Below are 21,382 nucleotides of genomic sequence, written 5' to 3' on the forward strand. Positions count from 1 at the left end.
CTAGGGGACTGTCCTTTAGGTATTGAGCTGATCTCATGGTTAGATCTAAGAGGACCTTAATGTGCTCTAAAACCCCAGTGAAAGGAGAACACTAAAATACCATCTGGCGATTTGAAATAGATAAGAAAAGGACTGTGTTCTCTGCGTGGCATAAAGGAATACGTCAGCTGGGAAATTAGCATCAGGGCACCTTGAGCCACTGGCCAGAAAAACAGAGAGAGAGAGAGAGAGAGAGAGAGAGAGAGAGAGAGAGAGAGAGAGAGAGAGAGAGAGAGAGAGAGAGAGAGAGAGAGAGAGAGAGGATGAGGGAGAGAGAGAGAGAGAAGGATGAGGGAGAGAGAGATAGAGAGAGAGAGAGAGAGAGAAGGATGAGGGACAGAGAGATAGAGAGAAGGATGAGGGAGAGAGAGATAGAGAGAGAGAAGGATGAGGGAGAGAGAGATAGAGAGAGAGAGAGAAAGAAGGATGAGGGAGAGAGAGATAGAGAGAAGGATGAGGGAGAGAACACCTAGATCTTCTGCACAGATTCTGTGAGACCTGGGTCCTGACAGTAAATCACTGTGGGACCTTATATAGACAGGTGTCTATAGAAGTCATGTCCAATCAATTGAATTTACCACAGTGAAACATCTCAAGAATGATCAATGGAAACAGGATGCACCTGAGCTAAATTTGTAATATAATAGCAAAGGGTCTGAATTCCTATGTAAATACTTTTTTTAATACATTTGCTAAAAAAACTAAAAACCTGTTTTCACTTCACATCATTATGGGGTATTGTGATGTCATTATGGGGTATTGTGATCTCATTATGGGGTATTGTGATGTCATTATGGGGTATTGTGATGTCATTATGGGGTATTGTGATGTCATTATGGGATATAGTGATGTCATTATGGGGTATTGTGATGTCATTATGGAGTATTGTGATGTCATTATGGGGTATTGTGATGTCATTATGGGGTACTGTGATGTCATTATGGGTTATTGTAATGTCATTATGGGGTATTGTGATGTCATTATGGGGTACTGTGATGTCATTATGGGTTATTGTAATGTCATTATGGGGTATTGTGATGTCATTATGGGGTACTGTAATGTCATTATGGGGTATTGTAATGTCATTATGGGGTATTGTGATGTCATTATGGGGTACTGTAATGTCATTATGGGGTATTGTGATGTCATTATGGGGTACTGTGATGTCATTATGGGGTATTGTAATGTCATTATGGGGTATTGTGATGTCATTATGGGGTACTGTGATGTCATTATGGGGTATTGTGATGTCATTATGGGGTATTGTGATGTCATTATGGGGTATTGTAATGTCATTATGGGGTATTGTGATGTCATTATGGGGTATAGTGATGTCATTATGGGGTATTGTGATGTCATTATGGGGTATTGTAATGTCATTATGGGGTATTGTGATGTCATTATGGGGTATTGTAATGTCATTATGGGGTATTGTAATGTCATTATGGGGTATTGTGATGTCATTATGGGGTATTGTAATGTCATTATGGGGTATTGTGATGTCATTATGGGGTACTGTGATGTCATTATGGGGTATTGTAATGTCATTATGGGGTATTGTGATGTCATTATGGGGTATAGTGATGTCATTATGGGGTATTGTGATGTCATTATGGAGTATTGTGTGTAGATTGATGGAAAAAAACGGTATTTAATAGAATACGTCTGTAACGTAACAAAATGTGGAAAAAGTGAAGGGGTCTGAATACTTTCCGAATGCCCTGTAAATGCATTGCATATTTGACGTCTCTATTCCTTTGGAACTTTTTTGAATGTAATGTGAACTGTACATTTTTTATTGTTTATTTCACTTTTGTTTATTATCTATTTCACTTGCTTTGGCAATGTAAACATATGTTTCCCATGCCAATAAATCCCTTTGATTTGAATTGCACTGAGAGTGGCTGGCGGGAGACAAGGAGGGATGGAAGGAGTCACAGAGGTGGTGGATCAGGGAAGAAGAGGGAGTCACAGAGGTGGTGGATCAGGGAAGAAGAGGGAGTCAGAGGTGGTGGATCAGGGAAGAAGAGGGAGTCACAGAGGTGGTGGATCAGGGAAGAAGAGGGAGTCAGAGAGGTGGTGGATCAGGGAAGAAGAGGGAGTCTGATAGATGGTGGATCAGGGAAGAAGAGGGAGTCAAAGGTGGTGGATCAGGGAAGAAGAGGGAGGCTGAGAGGTGGTGGATCAGGGAAGAAGAGGGAGTCAGAGGTGGTGGATCAGGGAAGAAGAGGGAGTCAGAGGTGGTGGATCAGGGAAGAAGAGGGAGTCACAGAGGTGGTGGATCAGGGAAGAAGAGGGAGTCACAGAGGTGGTGGATCAGGGAAGAAGAGGGAGTCTGATAGATGGTGGATCAGGGAAGAAGAGGGAGTCTGAGAGGTGGTGGATCAGGGAAGAAGAGGGAGTCTGAGAGGTGGTGGATCAGGGAAGAAGAGGGAGTCAGAGGTGGTGGATCAGGGAAGAAGAGGGAGGCTGAGAGGTGGTGGATCAGGGAAGAAGAGGGAGTCAGAGGTGGTGGATCAGGGAAGAAGAGGGAGTCTGAGAGGTGGTGGATCAGGGAAGAAGAGGGAGGCTGAGAGGTGGTGGATCAGGGAAGAAGAGGGAGTCAGAGAGGTGGTGGATCAGGGAAGAAGAGGGAGGCTGAGAGGTGGTGGATCAGGGAAGAAGAGGGAGGCTGATAGATGGTGGATCAGGGAAGAAGAGGGAGTCTGAGAGGTGGTGGATCAGGGAAGAAGAGGGAGTCACAGAGGTGGTGGATCAGGGAAGAAGAGGGAGTCACAGAGGTGGTGGATCAGGGAAGAAGAGGGAGTCACAGAGGTGGTGGATCAGGGAAGAAGAGGGAGTCTGATAGATGGTGGATCAGGGAAGAAGAGGGAGTCTGAGAGGTGATGGATCAGGGAAGAAGAGGGAGTCACAGAGGTGGTGGATCAGGGAAGAAGAGGGAGTCTGATAGATGGTGGATCAGGGAAGAAGAGGGAGTCTGAGAGGTGATGGATCAGGGAAGAAGAGGGAGTCAGAGGTGGTGGATCAGGGAAGAAGAGGGAGGCTGAGAGGTGGTGGATCAGGGAAGAAGAGGGAGGCTGAGAGGTGGTGGATCAGGGAAGAAGAGGGAGTCAGAGGTGGTGGATCAGGGAAGAAGAGGGAGGCTGAGAGGTGGTGGATCAGGGAAGAAGAGGGAGGCTGAGAGGTGGTGGATCAGGGAAGAAGAGGGAGTCAGAGGTGGTGGATCAGGGAAGAAGAGGGAGTCACAGAGGTGGTGGATCAGGGAAGAAGAGGGAGTCACAGAGGTGGTGGATCAGGGAAGAAGAGGGAGGCTGAGAGGTGGTGGATCAGGGAAGAAGAGGGAGGCTGAGAGGTGGTGGATCAGGGAAGAAGAGGGAGTCAGAGGTGGTGGATCAGGGAAGAAGAGGGAGTCACAGAGGTGGTGGATCAGGGAAGAAGAGGGAGGCTGAGAGGTGGTGGATCAGGGAAGAAGAGGGAGTCAGAGGTGGTGGATCAGGGAAGAAGAGGGAGTCAGAGATGGTGGATCAGGGAAGAAGAGGGAGTCTGAGAGGTGGTGGATCAGGGAAGAAGAGGGAGTCAGAGGTGGTGGATCAGGGAAGAAGAGGGAGTCAGAGATGGTGGATCAGGGAAGAAGAGGGAGTCTGATAGGTTGTGGATCAGGGAAGAAGAGGGAGTCAGAGATGGTGGATCAGGGAAGAAGAGGGAGTCTGAGAGGTGGTGGATCAGGGAAGAAGAGGGAGTCTGAGGTGGTGGATCAGGGAAGAAGAGGGAGTCTGAGAGGTGGTGGATCAGGGAAGAAGAGGGAGTCACAGAGGTGGTGGATCAGGGAAGAAGAGGGAGGCTGAGAGGTGGTGGATCAGGGAAGAAGAGGGAGTCAGAGAGGTGGTGGATCAGGGAAGAAGAGGGAGTCAGAGGTGGTGGATCAGGGAAGAAGAGGGAGTCAGAGAGGTGGTGGATCAGGGAAGAAGAGGGAGTCAGAGGTGGTGGATCAGGGAAGAAGAGGGAGTCTGAGAGGTGGGATCAGGGAAGAAGAGGGAGTCTGAGGTGGTGGATCAGGGAAGAAGAGGGAGTCTGAGAGGTGGTGGATCAGGGAAGAAGAGGGAGTCAGAGGTGGTGGATCAGGGAAGAAGAGGGAGGCTGAGAGGTGGTGGATCAGGGAAGAAGAGGGAGTCAGAGGTGGTGGATCAGGGAAGAAGAGGGAGTCTGAGAGGTGGTGGATCAGGGAAGAAGAGGGAGTCAGAGAGGTGGTGGATCAGGGAAGAAGAGGGAGTCTGAGAGGTGGTGGATCAGGGAAGAAGAGGGAGTCTGAGAGGTGGTGGATCAGGGAAGAAGAGGGAGTCAGAGGTGGTGGATCAGGGAAGAAGAGGGAGTCAGAGAGGTGGTGGATCAGGGAAGAAGAGGGAGGCTGAGAGGTGGTGGATCAGGGAAGAAGAGGGAGGCTGAGAGGTGGTGGATCAGGGAAGAAGAGGGAGTCAGAGAGGTGGTGGATCAGGGAAGAAGAGGGAGTCTGAGAGGTGGTGGATCAGGGAAGAAGAGGGAGTCACAGAGGTGGTGGATCAGGGAAGAAGAGGGAGTCTGAGAGGTGGTGGATCAGGGAAGAAGAGGGAGTCTGAGAGGTGGTGGATCAGGGAAGAAGAGGGAGTCAGAGGTGGTGGATCAGGGAAGAAGAGGGAGGCTGAGAGGTGGTGGATCAGGGAAGAAGAGGGAGTCAGAGGTGGTGGATCAGGGAAGAAGAGGGAGTCTGAGAGGTGGTGGATCAGGGAAGAAGAGGGAGTCAGAGGTGGTGGATCAGGGAAGAAGAGGGAGTCTGAGAGGTGGTGGATCAGGGAAGAAGAGGGAGTCTGAGAGGTGGTGGATCAGGGAAGAAGAGGGAGGCTGAGAGGTGGTGGATCAGGGAAGAAGAGGGAGTCAGAGAGGTGGTGGATCAGGGAAGAAGAGGGAGGCTGAGAGGTGGTGGATCAGGGAAGAAGAGGGAGGCTGAGAGGTGATGGTTGGGCTCGGGGGAGGCGAGAGAGAAGAAGACAAGGATAGAGGGCTGAGAAAGGACAATGGAGAGAGTGAGGCAGATGCAAGCAAGGCAAAAATCAATGGAAAGCAGGAGAGAGGAGAAGACAGGCGGATTGATGTGATGACCTGGAAACTAGGCGATGTGCTTTGAGTACAAGATGAGGAAGAGGTCTGTGTGTGTGTGTGTGTGTGTGTGTGTGTGTGTCTATAACAGACTCAGACAGCTGAGGGGTGTCGTGACTGCAGCCTCAGACTACCCCTCTTCCCCCCGAGACAGTGGGCTGCGTGTCAACACACACAGCAGCCTGACAGAGTGTCTCTGTTTATCCCTCCCTTTCTGACACATTATATCTCTCTCACACCACAAACGTTCTCTTTTCACTGGCTCTTTCTGTCTCTGTGTCTCTCAGTCTCTCTGTCTCGTCTAGGGGCTACCCCAGACTCAGATATCAGCCTGCAGGAGTGGACTACTGTAATGAATAGGTCATGTTTTATGACCATTTCTAGGGATAGGGTCTCTGGGGAGGACATTTATGGGGTAAAGAAAGGAGATTTGAAACGGTTGTAGAATTGGAAGTCAGTAGCATTACTGTGAATTCAAGATTCTGTCTTGTCAAGCCTCAACATCTCCCCCTCTCTCTGTCTCTCTCCCCTTCTCTCTCTCTCTCTCCACTTCTCTCTCTCTCTCTCCACTTCTCTCTCTCTCCCCTTCTCTCTCACTCCATCTCTAACCCTTCTCTCTCTCTTTCCATCTCTCTCCCCTTCTCTCTCTCTCTCCATCTCTCTCCCCTTCCCTTCATCTCTCTCCCCTTCTCTCTCGCTCTCTCACCCTCTCTCTCTTTCTGTCTCTCTCCCCTTCTCTTTCTCCATCTCTCTCCCCTTCTCTCTCTCTCCATCTCTCTCCCCTTCTCTCTCTCTCCACCTCTCTTCCCTTCTCTCTCTCTCCATCTCTCTCCCCTTCTCTCTCTCTCCATCTCTCTCCCCTTCTCTCTCCCTCCATCTCTCTCCCCTTCTCTCTCTCTCTATCTCTCTCCCCTTCTCTCTCTCTCCATCTCTCTTCTCCTCTTCTCTCTCTCTCTCTCTCTCTCTCTCACCTCGTCCTGTAGTCCAGTGTTCTCTCCTCTCAGTAGCTGCAGTTCTGTTCTGGCCTGGCTCAGCTCTAGCGCCCCCTGTTGCTGGGAGTGCTGTAGTACACGCTGTAGCCTCTCCTCTTTAGTGCTCCTCTCCTCCTGCATCTCCCTCAGTCTCTGCACCTCCTCTCTGAGCTCCTGTGTGGCTGAGTGGACCTGGGAGGACAGCTAGAGAGAGACACAGAAATATACACATCATAGAGATGTATTACCTAGAACAGACAAACAAAGAACAGCAATAGTCCCGAGTTGACAGTGCTGACCATTAGACAAGCGTTTGGGAGTTTCACAAGTTTTACTCCATCAGAACAGCTGGGAAGGCACACAGTCTCTACCACTCTGTATGTCTGTCTATCTGAGACTGTCTATTTCGCTTAGTATCTTCATCTTCTCCCATTTGTGTGTGTGCAGTCTATCCTGTACCAGCCTCAGGCCCATAGAGGCATCACTTCTGAATATGTGGAGCCTCCACCCTGCATAGCCCTCCTACCAGTGAATACCAGAGCCACACGCACACGCACGCACGCACGCACGCACACACACACACACACACACACACACAAAGGGGAGTCACAGCCTAATTCCTTGAGGGCAGATAGACAGGGAGACAGATAGACAGAGATAGACAGGGAGAGATAGACAGGGAGACAGAGAGACAAATAGACAGGGAAAAAGAGATAGACAGGGAGACAGATAGACAGGGAGACAGATATACAGGGAGACAGAGATAGACAGGGAGAAAGAGATAGACAGGGAGACAGATAGACAGGGAGACAGAGATAGACAGGGAGACAGATAGACAGTGAGACAGGGAGAGATAGACACAGAGAAATAGATAGACAGGGAGACAGATAGACAGGGAAGCAGATAGACAGGGAGAGGTAGACAGGGAAACAAAGAGATAGACAGGGAGACAGATAGACAGGGAGACAGGGAGAGATAGGCAGGGAGGCAAATAGACAGGGAGAAAGAGATAGACAGGGAGACAGATAGACAGTGAGACAGATAGACAGGGAGAAATAGATAGACAGGGAGACAGATAGACAGATATACAGGGAGACAGACAGGGAGAGATAGACAGAGAGACAGGGAGACAGATAGACAGAGAGACAGAGATAGACAGGGAGAGGTAGACAGGGAAACAGAGGGAGGGAGGCAAATAGACAGGGAGAAAGAGATAGACAGGGAGACAGATAGACAGTGAGACAGAGAGACAGAGATAGACAGGGAGACAGATAGACAGTGAGACAGAGAGACAGAGATAGACAGGGAGACAGATAGACAGGGATAGACAGGGAGACAGATAGACAGTGAGACAGAGAGACAGAGATAGACAGGGAGAAAGAGATAGACAGGGAGACAGATAGACAGGGAGAAAGAGATAGACAGGGAGACAGATAGACAGGGAGAAAGAGATAGACAGGTGAGACAGATAGACAGGGAGGCAAATAGACAGGGAGAAAGAGATAGACAGGGAGACAGATAGACAGGGAGAAAGAGATAGACAGGGAGACAGATAGACAGGGAGAAAGAGAGACAGAGATAGACAGGGAGACAGATAGACAGTGAGACAGAGATAGACAGGGAGAAAGAGATAGTTAGGGAGACAGGGATAGACAGGGAGGCAGATAGACAGGGAGTCAGAGATAGACATGGAGACAGAGACAAGGAGGCAAATAGACAGGGAGAAAGAGTTAGACAGGGAGACAGATAGACTGGAAGACAGAGACAGGGAATCAGAGATAGACAGGGAGAAAGAGATAGACAGGGAGACAGAGATAGACAGGGAGACAGAAAGACAGATAGACAGGGAGAAAGAGATAGACAGGGAGACAGATAGACAGGGAGACAGAGATAGACAGGGAGACAGATAGACAGTGAGACAGGGAGAGATAGACACAGAGAAATAGATAGACAGGGAGACAGATAGACAGGGAGACAGATAGACAGGGAGAGGTAGACAGGGAAACAAAGAGATAGACAGGGAGACAGATAGACAGGGAGACAGGGAGAGATAGGCAGGGAGGCAAATAGACAGGGAGAAAGAGATAGACAGGGAGACAGATAGACAGGGAGGCAAATAGACAGGGAGAAAGAGATAGACAGGGAGACAGATAGACAGGGAGAAAGAGATAGACAGGGAGACAGATAGACAGGGAGAAAGAGAGACAGAGATAGACAGGGAGACAGATAGACAGTGAGACAGAGATAGACAGGGAGAAAGAGATAGTTAGGGAGACAGGGATAGACAGGGAGGCAGATAGACAGGGAGTCAGAGATAGACATGGAGACAGAGACAAGGAGGCAAATAGACAGGGAGAAAGAGTTAGACAGGGAGACAGATAGACAAGACAGAGACAGGGAATCAGAGATAGACAGGGAGAAAGAGATAGACAGGGAGACAGAGATAGACAGGGAGACAGAAAGACAGATAGACAGGGAGAAAGAGATAGACAGGGAGACAGATAGACAGGGAGACAGAGATAGACAGGGAGACAGATAGACAGTGAGACAGGGAGAGATAGACACAGAGAAATAGATAGACAGGGAGACAGATAGACAGGGAAGCAGATAGACAGGGAGAGGTAGACAGGGAAACAAAGAGATAGACAGGGAGACAGATAGACAGGGAGACAGGGAGAGATAGGCAGGGAGGCAAATAGACAGGGAGAAAGAGATAGACAGGGAGACAGATAGACAGTGAGACAGATAGACAGGGAGAAATAGATAGACAGGGAGACAGATAGACAGATATACAGGGAGACAGACAGGGAGAGATAGACAGAGAGACAGAGAGACAGGGAGACAGATAGACAGAGAGACAGAGATAGACAGGGAGAGGTAGACAGGGAAACAGAGGGAGGGAGGCAAATAGACAGGGAGAAAGAGATAGACAGGGAGACAGATAGACAGTGAGACAGAGAGACAGAGATAGACAGGGAGACAGATAGACAGTGAGACAGAGAGACAGAGATAGACAGGGAGACAGATAGACAGGGATAGACAGGGAGACAGATAGACAGTGAGACAGAGAGACAGAGATAGACAGGGAGAAAGAGATAGACAGGGAGACAGATAGACAGGGAGAAAGATAGACAGGGAGAAAGAGATAGACAGGGAGACAGATAGACAGGGAGAAAGAGATAGACAGGTGAGACAGATAGACAGGGAGGCAAATAGACAGGGAGAAAGAGATAGACAGGGAGACAGATAGACAGGGAGAAAGAGATAGACAGGGAGACAGATAGACAGGGAGAAAGAGAGACAGAGATAGACAGGGAGACAGATAGACAGTGAGACAGAGATAGACAGGGAGAAAGAGATAGTTAGGGAGACAGGGATAGACAGGGAGGCAGATAGACAGGGAGTCAGAGATAGACATGGAGACAGAGACAAGGAGGCAAATAGACAGGGAGAAAGAGTTAGACAGGGAGACAGATAGACTGGAAGACAGAGACAGGGAATCAGAGATAGACAGGGAGAAAGAGATAGACAGGGAGACAGAGATAGACAGGGAGACAGAAAGACAGATAGACAGGGAGACAGATAGACAGGGAGACAGAAAGACAGATAGACAGGGAGACAGATAGACAGGGAGACAGAAAGACAGATAGACAGGGAGACAGATAGACAGGGAGACAGAGATAGACAGGGAGACAGAAAGACAGATAGACAGGGAGACAGATAGACAGGGAGACAGATAGACAGGGAGACAGATAGACAGGGAGAAAAAGAGGGACATTCTGTTCAATCTTGTTCTCAGAACGTTGTGCTTGCCTGCAGCCCTGGAGCCCCCCGTGTTACTCGCTGCTTGACTGTGTCTGACATCTCTCCTACATTCAAAATAAATACTATAACTAAGGCAGGACATAGTGAGGGAAAGACAGACAGTAGTGATAGTTAAATGGTATTGTCTACTCCTTTCAAGACTGTGATCGGTACAACATACACAGAAGGCAACTGTTACCTTCCTCTGCATCTGCTCCTTCTCTCTCTGGTACTGCAGCAGCAGCTCCCGACTCTTCTCCCTGTCAATCACCAGCTCTAACCCCGCCTCCCTCTTTAGCTCCTCTTCCTGCTCCTTCAGACGCACAGCATTCTGGGTCCTCTGCTCCTCCAGAACCGCCTGTAGCTGGGGATTTGGACATATAAGACTCTACAACAAGCACCTGTGTGCCCACACACACACACACACACACACACACACACACACACACACACACACACACACACACACACACACACACACACACACACACACACACACACACACACACACACACACACAGAGAGACACACACAGAGACACACACAGAGACACACACACACACTAATGCACACATGCTTCCTCACACATACTGGAATGACACAAACATTATAGGCTGTATACACAGCTTGGCATGAAATAGCTGAGTGATGGATACCAAGTAGAGAAAACAGTCCCTCTGCTCATCTGTTTCCTTCTCCGCCCTCCTCTTTTCCCCCAACAACCCTCTCTATCCTTATTTTACTCTGATTTGGCAGTTCTTTCTTTCAGTTGTTTTATTTGCCGAGGAGAAAATTGAGACAGCTCGCGCTCAAAAAAAGATTGTCACAGAGCGCTACATTGACTTGAGTGTTTTGACACAGATGGGCTGTTCTCACCAGAGGTGGGCAGTGACATTTTGAATTATTGGGGATATAAAAAAAACTATTGTTGTGGCTGTTATGGAAAAACAACAATGGGGCTGGTGGCATGCAATGTATTTTTAGTCAGGCTTGGCCAAGGCCACCATCATTTTTTAAAGCGCAGGAGAGATCAGAGGCTGCGTGTCAGGGCACTGGGGTGGGGCGAGTGTATGTGTGTGTGAGAGTGTGTGTACATAGTGAGTGTGTCTGTATGCAACTGCCTATGTACACACTTGCGTGTATGTACAGCACAGTATGTGTAGGAATGACAGACTGCTTACTTCTCTTTTAGTACAGGGGCATGGGTTGGGTGCGTGTGTGAGTGACTTGGCGTGACCACTTCCTTCTCTCTGGGTGCATGTCTGTGTGAGGGACAGGGGTGGAGTGTGTGTGCGTGTGTGAGTCAGTGAGTGTGTGAAAATGTGTGCGAGAGAGAGAGAGAGAGAGAGAGAGAGAGAGAGAGAGAGAGAGAGAGAGAGAGAGAGAGGAGAGAGAGAGAGACCACTTCCTTCTCTCTGGGTGCATGTCTGTGTGAGGGACAGGGGTGGAGTGTGTGTGCGTGTGTGAGTCAGTGAGTGTGTGAAAATGTGTGCGAGAGAGAGAGAGAGAGAGAGAGAGAGAGAGGGAGAGAGAGAGAGACCACTTCCTTCTCTCCGGGTGCATGTCTGTGTGAGGGACAGGGGTGGAGTGTGTGTGCGTGTGTGAGTCAGTGAGTGTGTGAAAATGTGTGCGAGAGAGAGAGAGAGAGAGAGAGAGAGAGAGAGAGGGAGAGAGAGAGAGACCACTTCCTTCTCTCTTGGTGAGCGTCCTTGTGAGGGGCAGGAAACCGGAGGGAGAGCAGTGTAATTTTCTGGGAATCAGAAGGCATCTTAATACTGCCGTGCTGAGGCTGAAACCTCACTAACCCCCCCTAACCCCCACCACCAGTCTGGCGTAGGGGATAAGACCAATAAAAGTAACACAACACACATTTCAGCCGTGGGGGTGTGCCGTGTCTTCACTGCACAGGGCTTGGTGTGAGAGACACTGGACTGGTGGCCTGTCATCATAATAATATCACCACCTCCTCTGACTGGATTACAATGTTTTTCTGCCTTTCTTTAAAACATGGGACTTTGTATCTGCTGAGGCAATTCTGTGGTGCTGAAGGAAAGGAGGAAGCCCAGGAGATGAAGTTATTTATCCTAGACGATAGGAACCACAGTGTACCTTGAAGGGCAGCTCCTGTCTGTAGTCATCCTCCATCTTGGTCAAGGCTTTACGATGGGACTCCATCATCCTCTCACTGTCAACATCAATAAAACAGACATACAACGTTAATACAACGTCGATACAACATCGATACATCATCGATACAACATTAATACGTTGATACAACATGGATACAACGTTAATACGACATTGATACAAATCGATTCGTCAATTCAACATCGATACCTCATCAATACAACATTGATACAACATTAATACGTTAATACAGCATCGATACAACATTAATACGACATTGATACAAATCGATTCGTCAATACAACATCGATACAACATCGATACAACATGGATACAACATTAATACGTTGATACAACATGGATACAACATTAATACGTTAATACAACATCGATACAACATTAATACGTTGATACAGCATCGATACAACATTAATACGTTGATACAACATGGATACAACATTAATACGATAATACAGCATCGATACAACATTAATACGTTAATACAACATCGATACAACATTAATACAACATTAATACAACATGGATACAGCATCGATACAACATTAATACATTGATACAACATCGATACAACATTAATACGTTGATACAACATGGATACAACATTAATACGATAATACAGCATCGATACAACATTAATACAACATTAATATGTTAATACAGCATCGATACAACATTAATACGTTGATACAACATCGATACAACATTAATACGTTGATACAACATGGATACAACATTAATACGTTAATACAACATCGATACAACATTAATACGTTGATACAGCATCGATACAACATTAATACGTTGATACAACATTGATACAACATTAATACGTTGATACAGCATCGATACAACATTAATACGTTAATACAGCATCGATACAACATTAATACGTTGATACAGCATCGATACAACATCAATACGTTAATACAGCATCGATACAACATTGATACAACATTAATATGTTAATACAGCATCGATACAACATTAATACGTTGATACAACATCGATACAACATTAATACGTTAATACAGCATCGATACAACATTAATACTAAATTATAAGCACAACATAACCTAACTACTACACTGAACTAAATTATAAACACAACATAACCTAACTACTACACTGAACTAAATTATAAACACAACATAACCTAACTACTACACTGAACTAAATTATAAACACAACATAACATAACTACTACACTGAACTAAATTATAAACACAACATAACTACTACACTGAACTAAATTATAAACACAACATAACTACTACACTGAACTAAATTATAAACACAACATAACATAACTACTACACTGAACTAAATTATAAACACAACATAACCTAACTACTACACTGAACGAAATTATAAACACAACATAACATAACTACTACACTGAACTAAATTATAAACACAACATAACATAACTACTACACTGAACTAAATTATAAACACAACATGTAAAGTGTTGGTCCCATGTTTCATGAGCTGAAATAAAAGAGGCCAGAAATTATTCATATGGACAAAAAGCTTATTTCTTACACATTTTGTGAACAAATGTGTTTACATCCCTGTTAGTGAGCATTTCTTCTTTGTCAAGATAATCCATCCACCTGACAGGTGTGGCATATCAAGGAGCTGATTAAACAGCATGTTCATTACACAGGTGCACCTTGTGTTTTAGAGAATTTGTCAGTACTTCCATCCCGCCTCACAACCACAGACCACGTGATACCGTGCAAGGCCAGGCCCGAGATATCCTGCTCCTTCACCTACGGGATGGTCTGAGACCAGCCACCTCGACAGCTGTTGAAACTTTGGGTTTGCACAACCCGAAGAATATCTGCACAAACTGTCAAAAACCTTCTCAGTGAAACTCATCTGCGTGCTTGTCATCCTCAGAGTGCCTTATGGCGGGGTTATGGTATGGGCAGGCATAAGCTACGGACAACAAACACAATTGCATTTTATTGATGGCAATTTGAATGCACAGAGATACCGTGAAGAGATCCTGAGGCCCATTGTCATGCCTTTCATCCACCAACCATCACCCCATGTTTCAGCATGATAATGCACAGCCCCAAGGATCTGGACACAATTCCTGGAAGCTGAAAATGTCCCAGTTCTTCCATGGCCTGCATGCTCACCAGACACGTCACCCATTGAGCAGGTTTGTGATGGTCTTGATATACGTGTACGACAGCGTGTTCCAGTTCCCACCAATATCCAACAACTTCCACAGCCATTGAAAAGGAGTGGGACAACATTCCACAGGCCACAATCAACAGCCTGATCAACTCTATGTGAAGGAGATGTGTCGCGCTGCATGATTCATCGCGTGATGTATTGTTGTCTCTACCTTCTTGCCCTTTGTGCTGTTGTCTGTACCCAATAATGTTTGTACCATGGATTGTGCTGCTACCATGTCATTGTCATGTGTTGCTACCATGCTGTGTTGTCATGTGTTGCTGCCTTGCTATGTTGTTGTCTTAGGTCTCTCTTTATGTAGTGTTGTGGTGTCTCGTCGTGATGTGTGTTTTGTCCTATATTTTTATTTGATTTTTTATTTTAATCCTGGACCCCCGTCCCCACAGGAGGCCTTTTGCATTCTGGTAGGCCGTCATTGTAAATAAAAAATGTTTCTTTACTGAGCTGCCTGGTTAAATAAAGGTTAAATACAAAATAAATACAAAACTAAAAATAATAACTGGTTTTCTGATCCACACCCCTACTTTTTTAATAAGGTATCTGTGACAAACAGATTCATATCTGTATTCCCAGTCATGTGAAATCCATAGATTAGGGCCTAATGAATTGTTTTCAATTGACTGATTTCCTTATATGAACTGTGACTCTGTAAAATCTTTGAAATTGTTGCATGTTGCGTTTACATTTTTGTTCAGTGTAGATTAAACTGTCAAAAAAGATCAGATGTTTATATTCATGACTGGTTTGAGGTCATAGAGACAGACTGTCATCCATCTGGTAGGAACAACTAAAATGGTGGATTGTTTGCCCAAGGGGACAGGCACATTTCTGAAAAACAAAACCAAGCCATCACCATGGAGAAATCCGTCCAAATAGCACACAAACAACCCTCACAGCTAAACCAACACTATCATAAAGCTCTGAGGAGACAATTAGAGCTGTGTGCAATGTGTGTGTGTCAGCGTGTGTATGTGCATGTCTGTGTGTGTTAAATGTGTGCCAGAATGCCAGAGCAGGCAGGGCTAATCCCCAGTCTCCCAGGAAGGGTTCAGAAGTCACTGTGTCCTCCTCAGTATGGGTGAACCAACAATGGGAAACTACTCTCTAATCCGCTCCAATCCACCAAGGTTTTCCCTCCCAGCGTTCCTGAGATGCAGGGACCTAATGTTCAGAAAAGCAGGTGTGTGTGTGTGTGTGTGTGTGTGTGTGTGTGTGTGTGTGTGTGTGTGTGTGTGTGTGTGTGTGTGTGTGTGTGTGTATGTGTGTGTGGATCTAGTACTCAGACAGCTAGCGAGTCAGACATAAACAAACAAACGGAATCCTGCAGCTGTAATGCTGTTCCAATGTTTGACTTTTACCTTGCTATACTATAATCACAGTAATACACACTGGACACTATAATCACAGTAATACATACTGGATACTACAATCACAGTAATACATACTGGATACTATAATCACAGTAATGCATACTGGATACTATAATCACAGTAATACACACTGGATACTATAATCACAGTAATACATACTGGATACTATAATCACAGTTTTACATAAACATTGGACACTATAATCACAGTAATACATACTGGATACTATAATCACAGTAATGGATACTATAATCACAGTAATACACAATGGATACTATAATCACAGCAATACATACTGGATACTATAATCACAGCAATACATACTGGATACTATTATCACAGTAATACATACTGGACACTATAATCACAGCAATACATACTGGATACTATAATCACAGTAATACACACTGGATACTATAATCACAGCAATACATACTGGATACTATAATCACAGTAATACATACTGGATACTATTATCACAGTAATACATACTGGATACTGTAATCACAGCAATACACACTGGACACTATAATCACAGTAATACACACTGGATACTATAATCACAGCAATACATACTGGACACTATAATCACAGCAATACATACTGGATACTATAATCACAGTAATACACACTGGATACTATAATCACAGCAATACATACTGGATACTATAATCGCAGTTTTACATAAACATTGGACACTATAATCACAGTAATACATACCGGATACTATAATCACAGTAATACATACTGGATACTATAATCACAGTAATACACACTGGATACTATAATCACAGCAATACATACTGGATACTATAATCACAGTAATACATACTGGATACTATAATCACAGTCATACATACTGAATACTATAATCACAGTAATGCATACTGGATACTATAATCACAGTAATACATACTGGATACTATAATCACTGTAATACACACTGGATACTTTAATCACAGTTTTACATAAACATTGGATACTATAATCACAGTAATACATATTTGATACTATAATCACAGTAATACATACTGGATACTATAATCACAGTAATACATACTGGATACTATAATCACAGTAATACACACTGGATACTATAATCACAGTAATACATACTGGATACTATAATCACAGTAATACATACTGGATACTATAATCACAGCAATACATACTGGATACTATAATCACAGCAATACATACTGGATACTATAATCACAGTAATACATACTGGATACTATAATCACAGCAATACATACTGGATACTATAATCACAGCAATACATACTGGATACTATAATCACAGCAATACATACTGGATACTATAATCACAGTAATACACACTAGATACTATAATCACAGCAATACATACTGGATACTAAAATCACAGTAATACATACTGGACACTATAATCACAGCAATACATACTGGATACTATAATCACAGTTGTACATAAACATTGGATACTATAATCACAGCAATACATACTGGATACTATAATCACAGGAATACATACTGGATACTATAATCACAGAAATACATACTGGATACTATAATCACAGCAATACATACGGGATACTATAATCACAGTTTTACATAACTATTGGATACTATTATCACAGTAATGCATACTGGATACTATAATCACAGTAATGCATACTGGATACTATAATCACAGTAATACATACTGGATACTATAATCACAGCAATACATACTGGATACTATAATCACAGCAATACATACTGGATACTATAATCACAGTAATACATACTGGATACTATAATCACAGTAATACATACTGGATACTATAATCACAGTAATACATACTGGATACTATAATCACAGTAATACATACTGAATACTATAATCACAGTAATGCATACTGGATACTATAATCACAGTAATACATACTGGATACTGTAATCACTGTAATACACACTGGATACTATAATCACAGTTTTACATAAACATTGGATACTATAATCACAGCAATACATACTGGATACTATATAATCACAGTTTTACATAAACATTGGATACTATAATCACAGTAATACACACCTGATACTATAATCACAGCAATACATACTGGATACTAGAATCACAGTAATACATATTTGATACTATAATCACAGTAATACATACTGGATACTATAATCACAGTAATACATACTGGATACTATAATCACAGTTTTACATAAACATTGCATACTATAATCACAGCAATACATACTGGATACAATAATCACAGTTTTACATAAACATTGGATACTATAATCACAGTAATACACACTGGATACTATAATCACAGCAATACATACTGGATACTATAATCACAGTTTTACATACACATTGGATACTATAATCACAGCAATACACATTGGATACTAAATCACAGCAATACATACTGGACACTATAATCACAGCAATACATACTGGATACTATAATCACAGCAATACACACTGGACACTATAATCACAGCAATACATACTGGATACTATAATCACAGTAATGCATACTGGATACTATAAGCACAGTAATACATACGGGATGCTATAATCACAGTTTTACATAAATATTGGATACTATTATCACAGTAATGCATACTGGATACTATAATCACAGCAATACACACTGGACACTATAATCACAGTAATGCATACTGGATACTACAATCACAGCAATACATACTGGATACTATAATCACAGTTTTACATAAACATTGCATACTATAATCACAGCAATACATACTGGATACAATAATCACAGTTTTACATAAACATTGGATACTATAATCACAGTAATACACACTGGATACTATAATCACAGCAATACATATTTGATACTATAATCACAGTAATACATACTGGATACTATAATCACAGTAATACATACTGGATACTATAATCACAGTAATACACACTGGATACTATAATCACAGTAATACATACTGGATACTATAATCACAGCAATACATACTGGATACTATAATCACAGTAATACATACTGGATACTATACTCACAGCAATACATACTGGATACTATAATCACAGCAATACATACTGGATACTATAATCACAGCAATACATACTGGATACTATAATCACAGATGTACATAAACATTGGATACTATAATCACAGCAATACATACTGGATACTATAATCACATCAATACATACTGGATACTATAATCACAGTAATACACACTGGATACTATAATCACAGCAATACATACTGGATACTATAATCACAGTTTTACATACACATTGGATACTATAATCACAGCAATACACATTGGATACTAAATCACAGCAATACATACTGGACACTATAATCACAGCAATACATACTGGATACTATAATCACAGCAATACACACTGGACACTATAATCACAGCAATACATACTGGATACTATAATCACAGTAATGCATACTGGATACTATAAGCACAGTAATACATACGGGATGCTATAATCACAGTTTTACATAAATATTGGATACTATTATCACAGTAATGCATACTGGATACTATAATCACAGCAATACACACTGGACACTATAATCACAGTAATGCATACTGGATACTACAATCACAGCAATACATACTGGATACTATAATCACAGTTTTACATAAACATTGCATACTATAATCACAGCAATACATACTGGATACAATAATCACAGTTTTACATAAACATTGGATACTATAATCACAGTAATACACACTGGATACTATAATCACAGCAATACATAATCACAGTAATACATTGATACTATAATCACAGTAATACATACTGGATACTATAATCACAGTAATACATACTGGATACTATAATCACAGTAATACATACTGGATACTATAATCACAGTAATACATACTGGATACTATAATCACAGCAATACATACTGGATACTATAATCACAGTAATACATACTGGATACTATACTCACAGCAATACATACTGGATACTATAATCACAGCAATACATACTGGATACTATAATCACAGCAATACATACTGGATACTATAATCACAGATGTACATAAACATTGGATACTATAATCACAGAAATACATACTGGATACTATAATCACAGCAATACATACTGGATACTATAATCACAGTTTTACATACACATTGGATACTATAATCACAGCAATACACATTGGATACTAAATCACAGCAATACATACTGGACACTATAATCACAGCAATACATACTGGATACTATAATCACAGCAATACACACTGGATACTATAATCACAGTTGTACATAAATATTGGATACTATAATCACAGCAATACATACTGGATACTATAATCACATCAATACATACTGGATACTATAATCACAGAAATACATACTGGATACTATAATCACAGCAATACATACTGGATACTATAATCACATCAATACATACTGGATTCTATAATCACAGAAATACATACTGGATACTATAATCACAGCAATACATACGGGATACTATAATCACAGTTTTACATAAATATTGGATACTATTATCACAGTAATGCATACTGGATACTATAATCACAGCAATACACACTGGACACTATAATCACAGTAATGCATACTGGATACTACAATCACAGCAATACATACTGGACACTAGAATCACAGCAATACATACAGGATAGTGTAATCACAGTAAATCATACACACTGGATACTATAACCACAGCAATATCTAATGCATACTATTATCAAAGTAATGCATACACACTGGATAGACAGGCCAGCCTAGTTCTGCTGCCTTGGTCCGTTTATCTCCAACCTCTGTTGCACAACCACATAAAAGTTTTTCTGCATTATCATTGTCGTAAGTCTAGATTTTTGTCTAGATTTTATCATCATCATGTTACAGAGTGTGAGTAAGCCTGTAGCAGTCATATACCAAAATGACAAGATTTACTGTGGGCCTTACTCACCCCCCAGAGGTGTGTGACAGGTAGTGGAAGACAGAAACACACACACACACACACACACACACACACACACACACACACACACACACACACACACACACACACACACACACACACACACACACACACACACACACACACACACACACACACACACACACACACACACACACACACACACACACACACACACACACACCTAAGACGGAAAGATGCAAAGAAACAAATAGCCCAAATACCTCAGATAGACATAACATCCGAGCCTCGACAGACGATGGTGATGTTAGACGACACACAAGCTAACATCTAGCAGTTTCAACCCTCCACACAAGCTAACATCTAGCAGTTTCAACCCTCCACACAAGCTAACATCTAGCAGGTTCAACCCTCCACACAAGCTAACATCTAGCAGGTTCAACCCTCCACACAAGCTAACATCACACCATTTGAACCCAGCTGTTAAAGACTGAGAGCTCTTAGCTAGGCCCCCAGACATAGTATCCATATCTGTCATGTTGCATCAACCCAAAGGGCTTCCTAATATTTGTACACGCACACATTTGATGATCCTCTCAATATGTCAGACTGTGTAAAGATAATAAATAGATAGAACATGCTCCTTCTCCCCAGAGAGCGAGGGAGAGTGAGGGAGATGGAAGGATAAAAAGGAGGAGAACATTTCAGTCATGGAAAAAAAGAACGTGCGTGTCATTTCAGCAGCTGGTCTGAGTGATGCGACGTGAAGCGATATAAATCTTAGATAGCAGGGG

The 21,382-nt window shown here is 43.0% G+C and overlaps 1 protein-coding gene across 1 annotated transcript in view; it reads right to left on the minus strand.

Moving 5' to 3' along the window:
* The window catches only part of LOC135553464 (golgin subfamily A member 6-like protein 22), a 30,616-nt gene extending 9,586 nt beyond the window's left edge, over positions 1–21,030 (minus strand). The window contains exons 1-4 of the mRNA XM_064985572.1: positions 20,852–21,030; positions 12,054–12,129; positions 10,144–10,308; positions 6,141–6,344 (exon numbers count right to left, since the gene is read on the minus strand). Of these exons, the coding sequence (XP_064841644.1) occupies positions 6,141–6,344; positions 10,144–10,308; positions 12,054–12,122 (438 nt within the window). The 5' untranslated portion in view covers positions 12,123–12,129; positions 20,852–21,030. The remainder of the gene's footprint in view (positions 1–6,140; positions 6,345–10,143; positions 10,309–12,053; positions 12,130–20,851) is intronic.
* Positions 21,031–21,382: the final 352 nt, after the last annotated feature.

Source organism: Oncorhynchus masou, chromosome 13 (genome assembly GCF_036934945.1).
Source record: "Oncorhynchus masou masou isolate Uvic2021 chromosome 13, UVic_Omas_1.1, whole genome shotgun sequence".
Classification (NCBI taxonomy): domain Eukaryota; kingdom Metazoa; phylum Chordata; class Actinopteri; order Salmoniformes; family Salmonidae; genus Oncorhynchus; species Oncorhynchus masou.